An 8,691-nucleotide genomic window follows, 5' to 3' on the forward strand; every position below is an offset into this window, starting at 1 on the left:
GGACTGCTGGCCTGGGGGCCGCGGGGGACGATGCCCCCCTCTGGAGACTGGCTCTGGGTGGGATGCCAGGTCTTACTCTGAGGTTTGCTTCGAGCGTGGAGCCTAATTCATCGAGGGCGGGTTGTATCGCTTGCGGGTTATGTTGCCTGCGTCCCGGGGACGCCGGGGAGTATTGCCGGCGCTGTAAGCGTCCGTGTAAGCCGGTACCAACACGCCGCTCTTCCGTTTGGGCGGACAGCGAATGTGAGGCGTGTTGTGTGGGGAAAGGTAAAGGGGTTCGCCTTGCAGTGGGTAGTTTATTCTTCCCTTCCATCTGGCACTGTGCTCTATGAATGAGTCTTTGGTTTTGCTCCTCTGATTTTAGCATTCTCTTCCCGGCGGTTGTGGCCGAGTTTCTGGAGGGTTGGGTTTGGTCTCTTGTCGGGTGATACTATAAAGTGGTGGATGTCTTCTCACAAACAACGTGCAGCACCCACGCCCGACCGATAATGACAATACAAACCTTGCTTTAGAAAAAGCAGGAGACAAGCAAGGAAATGTGTTCCTCGGGAATATCATTCTAAAGGATGACGGTAAACAAAAACACAAGCCCCCGCTTCTTCATGGCGAATTGGAGTGGTTTGTGACTGAAAAATGGGAATGCAAAACTGTTTTAATTACGTAGTTGCTGTAGACTCCAAAAGGAGGAAGTTTTGGGTTGCTGGGAGATAAGGAAAGGTGGGCTAATAGTACCATATTTATGCTGGATGGTGTATACGAATCCCCTCTTTCAATAGTATCTCATATGAAGACTCGGAGCATTGGATCCTCCCGAAAAGGCTTAGAAGACCTTAGACTGCTCAGAACTGCCCCAGCACGGGTCCAAAGAGTGCTCCCCCCCATCAAAGTAGTCCCTTTGCCTTTTAAATACACACGCATTCAGCAGTTCAAAAACACTTTTTTTGTGTTTCCTCTCTTTCAGTTTTGACCCAAAGGTAGATATCTTAAAAAGAAGCGCACCCAGGAGGCTTTTAGCGGGAAGCCAAGAAGGAGCAATACGGGAGAGGCAGCAGGGAGCCTTTGGCAGGCGGCGGTGGTGACGCACAGAAGTTACTTTGCCTTCGGAAACAAAAAGCCCTGTCTGCTGCTTATGTAGGTGTCTTTTTGTCATCTCCCTTCTCCCCCAAGAAGTTGCCCGGGTCGCGCAGCGGCGGGGACGCGGCAGCTGCTCGCCCTGGACAGCGGCGGCAGCAGCGCATGATGGTGGCAGCGCAGCGGCGAGAGCGGCGGCAGACCGGATCCGCGAATGTGTTTTCCATTTGAGAGCTCCAAAGTGCCACCTGAACTGAAGCTTCGGCAGCTGGGCAGGGACCGCTAACGTTTTAAAGGGGAAAACCCTGAAGGGGGAAGGAGTTCAGGGAAGGAGGGGCAGCGCTCGGTTGTGTGCGTGCTTGTGGGGAGAGGGGATTGGTTATCATGGCGGATCGGACAGCTCCTAGATGCCAGCTCCGTCTGGAGTGGGTTTACGGGTACAGGGGTCACCAGTGCCGCAACAACCTGTACTACACGGCAGGCAAGGAGGTGGTTTACTTCGTGGCTGGAGTCGGCGTGGTTTATAACACCAGAGAGCACAGCCAGAAATTCTTCCTCGGGCACAACGATGATATTATCAGGTAAGGGGGCTGACTTTTCTGGTGGTGGGGTGGGGTGGGGTTTAAAGGGAAGGGAGGAGAATGTAGGGCTGGCAGAATACCCCCTCCTTGCTTCTCACAGCTCAGCTTGTACCCGTCGTTTTAAAGCAGCTCAGATTTGTTACCAGCAGTCTAGGTGAAAGCTGGGTTTCTGGATACTGTTGATTATTATTATTTTTGTAGCAAAGCTTCAAAATGTTGCTATAATAAGAGAGAAGGTAAGTTTTTCTATTGCACTGCACCAAAAGCAAAGCACTTTGTTTCAGTACGGAAATGCACCGGGAAGATCTCAGTGCAACAGTGCTGCAAAATCACGGATCCAGCACCTTAATCTTTCCAGTGCTGGGACCCTAGCTCTCCGATTCTGATGTCTTATAGAAGGCAGGTGTAGCTCTCCTTACACTCAGCAAATCCCAGCACAAGAGTGTCATAAATCTGGCTCATAGGTCAAACTAATCTTTTTTTTTTTTTTTTTCATATCATTCATCTGGAAAATTTTTTCACTCAACAAGTTTAGCTGTTTGTACTCCAGCCAAAAAAATCCCAAGTGTGCTGGTGCAAGATGGCTACAGAAGCACAGGTCTTGCTCCTGGTCTGACCAATTTTTTTGTCTCTTTCTTTCAAATACTAAGAAGTGGGTTTAATTGATGCTGTTGTCTTACAGAATTATTAATTTTACCGCACCTCACAAAATAACACGATAAAAATGTGGTAACAGAGTTCAAGGTAGCCTTTTAAAAAATTTGTCCAAAATACAGAAATTTACATCAGTAAAATAGAAAATTAATGTTGTTTTTACTGCTTTATGACAGAAATCTGAACCTAGAATATCCTTATAAAGGATGTTGCATGGTAATGACACTCCTCTGAGCACAGCTAACTGCTGCCCTCCCTATTCACCTAATTCAGCATGAATGAAGCATTCTCTTGATGATGTGAAACCAGAATAGTCCCAGGTGACTCATGGTGCGGTAGTAGTGTGGAAACATCTGCTGAAGTCAGAGTTTTGACACTCAGTAGCAAAGCCACATAATTGTCATGTAATCATTCTGGAGCCTTGTTTCCAGAAAACCATCCACTCTCCCCAGTGAGAGCTTCTGGCTGCTGTGTATCCTAGTAGCATTCTTCTCCTCCCCGTTGTGATGTGTTAAAGCAGTAGCACTTCATGAAATACGGTGGGTGTGCATGAAAGTTCATTCTGGTTTCAAAGGTATTATCAGTTCCAAAAGGCTATTTAAATAGCCGCTTGGCTGCTCAGATCCTTCAGAGAAGAATGAGTATTTTAGATGTGTCTGCAGTATCATGAAATTAAAGTTTTCATTGTTTTAAGGACATAAATTTTGATACTCTATGGAATGTGAAGTGTAATCCATGTAGAGTTGTATATTTCTGAGCTTATGTTTGTATTTTTATTAAATACTAGAAATATAATTTGTCAAGACACAACTACCTATCTACATATATCCCCTGGTTTTTGGTTGGATGGTGATGCTTTGGTTCTCTTTTTTTTTTTTTTTTTTTTTTTAATATTCATTTTAATATTCCATCAGCTGAGGAAAAAATGTCCTGATTGTTATAGTTGACAAAACCTCCCTCCCAAAACCAGTTGTATTGTACAACTTTTGCACCTTTTATTTTAAGACACCTCATATGAGGAGACTGCTTTTGGCAGTGTCACATTTAGAATGTACAACAGGAATAGAAAGAATGTGAGTGTCTGGTATTTGTACTTTGACGCTGCTTATGCCTGTTCTACTCTTTAAAGAAGACTCACAACCACCTGTTCAGATCAGCAGGTGTCTTGAGGGACTCGCTGTATGTCCAACTAATGCTTTGGAAAGACGAGTTTTGTTTCTGATCTGCAACAAGATCAGAATTCTGTAGGATGATTATAGTTTCAACAAAGGATGAAACATCTGGGTCCAGAAAGCATGAGCAGGACCCAAATAATGGCTAATTTCAGCTTTTAGTGGCAAAGAAAAATCGCTGTCACACGGGGTTTAAGGAAGTAGAGAATCTCCAAAAAGCTGCTAGAATATTCTATTGTTTGCACCTGGTAATGGTTGCCTCCTTTGCTTTTGTTGCATTTTGCAGTCCTTATTGATGTAATATCCCACCACTGTAAGCACTTTTGAGTAGATGGTTCCTTGTGTGGTTATCACTGATATGGCTAATAAATGCGGGAATTTAAATTCTCACATTTTAGGCTTCACAGCTGTAATCCAATTGAGATGAATGGAATGAATGTACTTAGCCAGCTTTTCTGCTTTTGTTGGTATTTACTTGCCTGAGACTAGCTTCTAAACAGCAGTGCATACATTTGCAGTCCAACAGGTTGTGATTTCTAAAGAGATTTGAAATACTATTTAAAAAAATAAAACTTGCATATTTTGGATAATACTGTGAAACTTAAGACTGGAAGACCTTGAAGTGGGAAGATCTTCTGCTTCCAAGGATTGCCATTAGCTCCTTCTGTGTTGAAAGGTTTCAGTGAATACTATTTTGTGGAAAAAAAAGTTGATGAACCCATGAATCAGAAGGTTGAGAACCTGCACATTACCCTGAAGTGTTTATTGCAGTCATGAAAGTGGAGATTTGTCCTTGGTGAAAAGGTCACATGTTTAAAAGTGTATGTTTAATGTGTTTTCACAAGTTTAATAGTCCTGCCTCTTGCTTTGTATCAAGATAATGTAGTTGGACGTAATTTAGTTTGGGCTAAAGTAGACCAGACTCTATTGGATTAATGGAGAAAGGACCTTTTTTTTTTTTCTCCCAGATTCATATTTGAAAAATAAGTTCTGTTTGTATAAGGAACTTAACATACTGCACTCAGCTAACAAGGTAGATGTTCAGAGTATGAACAAGTGAGCTCTGAAGTGTTTTGTTTTCTGTGCAAAGCCACTACAAGGTGCTGTGCTTCCAAGCTCTTCCTCCTTTTAAATTCATGATGAGATGAGGTCCTGAACCACCTGATTTAACTTTGAAGTGAGCCCTGCTTTGTGGAGGGGTTGGACTGGGTAACCTCCAGAGCTCTCCTTCTTACCTAAAGCATTCTGATTCTTTTGTTCCTTCTAGTCGTATAATACAGTTCTTCTTGCATGTTATTTAGTTGTGGAATAGTTAATGCTATTGATTAACATGTACTGCCATTATAAAAGAGGATCGACGGGTGGTTGAAATGAATAGCATTGGTTCTGGTCTCTGAAGACTACTGGTGCATTTTGTCTGGAGACTAAAAAGACATGCCATTTATGAAGTTTACTTTACAATCGAAGAGCATAAAATACACCCTATTCTTCTCCCTCCCTCTTTAAAAAAAAAAAAAATATGAAAGCTTTGATTATTGAGTACAGCCTAGCAGCTCGGGGTGGTGGAGATCGGAATATTCCTCCTTTCTCTCAGCTGTGAGCCCTACGTTTACCCTAAGGTCTATGTTACAGACCACAAAGCAATCACGAAGCGTCTTGCACGGTAGCTCTACATTTGATAGTTCTTGAAATGTGATCTAGCTGAAGCATCACAGCTAATGTGTAATAGCTATGTAAAAGCATAGCTATTGCAACATTTTAATGTAGAAAGTGTCGTGTAGACGTATCATTACACGCGTAACTTGTTTTCATCTAATTCAGTCATTTATGCTTTGCAGGATTAGGTTTCAGAAGCCGTAATATTAACACATGGGGATTGTTTTCCTTCTTGAGTAATTTAAAAGTGGTTTTTTGCAGCAGCTCGTTGTAATGGCTGTAAGTTAATGTATTAATGAGAATCTTGCAATTCATGCAGCGTCACTGCCTTCAAGAAAATTCATGCAAGTGTAGGATTTATGTTTAGTATAACCACTTGCAAGACTGGATCATTAGTTTTGACAGTAATTGAACACTTTCAAAAGAACAGAAGGTTTTCTTACTTTTGTATTGTGCATTACTTGTATAGCAGCAAGCAATTAGATCACTCCTCTTTTTTCTCTTGATGAAATGTTGAATGGAGGCAGTTCTTTCCTATAATTTTTCTGCAATTTATGCATGTGAAAGCTGCGATTTATGCATGTGACAGCCAAGAAAGCTTGACACAGAAAACAGCAAAAATAAAAATATAACCAGTTGAGATACTTCTCATTGTAACTTAAAATACAATTGATTTTATTTATTTTTACAGAATTCATTGGTAAACAGAGATTCCTAACCTTGAGAAATTTTTCTGATGGTATAGTAATAAAGTTACGTCTCCCTGTTCTTGTATTTCCAAGAATTTCTGCAGTGTTGAACAGTTTTCCTGAATATCTCAAAACTTACTGAGAGAACACCTTTGACAGCATATTAAAGACTTCACCTGCACTTTTTATATACCCCAGTTTGCTGTGTTATCTGATATGTTGTAGTATTATGCATTTGCAAAAGCACATTTTCCATTTCAATTGCCTTCAAGCAAGTCACTTGCGAGGCAGAGTGCCACAAGAGACTGCTCCCTTTCTCAGGTCTCTGCAGTGTTTGGTGCCCAGGCACAGCACCTGGAAAGCCCGCCTGTTATCTATGGATACCAAAGCGTGTTGTTTATGTAAGGCTGCTTACAATGTAATAGTAATGTCGGATTTATCAGAATATTGCTGTAAGTATGCTGGTGTGTGTGTTCCACTGTGCTGACAGATTGAGATTAAACGTGCAGATGTGCCAGCGGTGATGGGATTTACTGGCTGTGAGGGTGACTAGAGGCCTGGTTTGTTCTTTAGAGTGATGGTTTCAGGAGGCAGGATGCGTATTGGAACATGACTGCACGTTTTCTTGTCTTTCTGCAGTTGGGAAAAAAGAAATATGATGCTTGAAGCAATGTCCTATGTTGTTGACTGTAGTAAATGTAATTTTGAAAGAAGTAAATTGATGGCAGAGGTATGCAAATCAAAACCTCAGAGTTAAAATATCTAAATTGTGCCTTAATATTTTTATTTAAAATTATGTATTATAATAATATTTCTGTTTATAGTGTGGTGCCTATTTGAAGGGATCTAAAATACTTTGTTTATGTTTAGTTGCCACCATTCGGATGGTAAGTGACAGCACTTGTTCGCTGTAGAATGATGTTCAAGTTACTGTGGTTATTTCTTATTCATAAGTGCACAGAAGACTGTACTGTCTTAGTTTAGCTTGTGCTAAACCTTGACTTTAGTCACAGAAGGTGTGCATGCAGGTCTGCTGAAATGTAGTGACCTAAAAGATAGCAAAGTAGCAATGAAGCCATCCGAGATTTTCAGCAACAGAAATTCCAGACCTGTTTCTTATGCAAGTGCTATGCAAGTTCCTATGCAAAGCTATTAAAACTTGAAAGACGTGACTTTGGAACAGTTAGGGTGAAGCACAATCTGAGATCTGTGTATGCTAACGTGCTTTGGGAACTGTTTTGAGACAGTAGGCTGTTAAAGGAGTTTCATATTAAAGAAATTCATTCCCCATAAAAACTCATCTAATCAGCTTATTGCTTCTTTTGCTTTAAATCTCAGAAAACCAGGGGAGAATGCCATTTATTTCATCAAGTTCTGGTGGCCACTCTTTTTGCTGTGCTGCATTTAGATTTTAAGCCTTTACTGGGTCATGAGCTGCTATAAGTATTTGTTTCTTAAATATCCATATTAATGCATCAGATGTGTTGCAATATATAGTTACAGTATCTTATTGAACATGATTTTAAAAATACATAGATGAGTTAAAAGTCTAGAGAAACTCAGTAGGCATTTGTAGCAGTATGTCTATGGGAATGGCTGTCATTTAGCTACAGTATAGTAGTATACAGATGTATAGTACTATACAGACCAGTCTGTATACCTCCCAGTGACATGTCAGATATGGTAGTAGAAGAATAAGTAAGATTTATTGCTTGTCTAGTCACAGCTCGCTTGCTTGTTTGGACAAGTGAAAAGATGTTTATTATTAAAAATCACAAGTGGAGTTTTGAGCGTTTAAATCATCAGATTGATTTAACTCATTTTCAAAATGGAAGAGAAAGAAACATGTCCAACAAAATAGGAAGCACTTGTATTCCTCTGTAGAAAATGTTTGGTTCTTTATTATGTTTCTATCTTTCCACAGCTGAAAAAAAGACAAGTGTTTAAGTCTGTATGAGCTAGTATAGTACATTTTCAATTGGATTTGTGTGAAGCAACTTATCATGCCACAGAACTGAGTATCCAGCTTATTAAAAATCAAGGTTTTGGTATGCTTTAGTCTTATATTGGAATTTTGCAGTTAGATATTTCTCTGTCACATTATTTTACCTTTTTTCCCCACTGCTTACAGTATCTTAAATTTAAAAAATTAAACTAAGCTTTTTTTCACATTTGCTCTGCATTAACTCTCTGCAACTCTTTTACTTGTTTTATTTTGTTTCAATGCTTATTAAAAATCAAGGTTTTGGTATGCTTTAGTCTTATATTGGAATTTTTCAGTTAGATATTTCTCTGTCACATTATTTTACCTTTTTTCCCCACTGCTTACAGTATCTTAAATTTAAAAAATTAAACTAAGCTTTTTTTCACATTTGCTCTGCATTAACTCTCTGCAACTCTTTTACTTGTTTTATTTTGTTTCAATTTGATTTAAGTTGACAAGAAAACATCAGGTAGTGGTGCGTAATGGCTGTTTAACAGGATGAAAACTCATAGAAAATGCTTTGATATGAGTAACCTTAATTAATTTCAAATTATCTTTTTAGTTAGAAGGATGGGGGGGACAACTTACAGGGCAGTTTTATATTACCATTTTCTACTATAAAACTTCCTGCAAAAGTATACAAGCTCTAACTTTTACAGAAGTTTATAAACTGCATCTTGTAGAACAGAAGAGATCAACCTCTATGAACTATTATTCCTGTCTTTCTTACTGACTAAATGGATGTCAGATGGATTTATCTAAGCAATTTTCAGATACTTACTTTCTTTCTTCGAAGTCTTGATTGGTTTTTTGCAGGAAGAATCACATCTTTCTTTTAGCACTTAATGGAAAAATAATAATGGGTATATCAGCAATTAGTATTA

At 39.7% G+C, this 8,691-nt stretch overlaps 1 protein-coding gene across 2 annotated transcripts in view; it reads left to right on the top strand.

The window, feature by feature from the left end:
• Positions 1-1,455: 1,455 nt before the first annotated feature.
• EML6 (echinoderm microtubule associated protein like 6) overlaps positions 1,456-8,691 on the top strand; it is a 122,211-nt gene continuing 114,975 nt past the window's right edge. For both annotated transcript variants that reach the window (XM_009288453.1, XM_009288452.1), the window contains exon 1: positions 1,456-1,652. In XM_009288453.1, the coding sequence (XP_009286728.1) occupies positions 1,456-1,652 (197 nt within the window). The remainder of the gene's footprint in view (positions 1,653-8,691) is intronic.

The sequence above is a fragment of the Aptenodytes forsteri genome, unplaced genomic scaffold, assembly GCF_000699145.1.
Source record: "Aptenodytes forsteri isolate BGI_AS27 unplaced genomic scaffold, ASM69914v1 Scaffold185, whole genome shotgun sequence".
NCBI lineage: Eukaryota > Metazoa > Chordata > Aves > Sphenisciformes > Spheniscidae > Aptenodytes > Aptenodytes forsteri.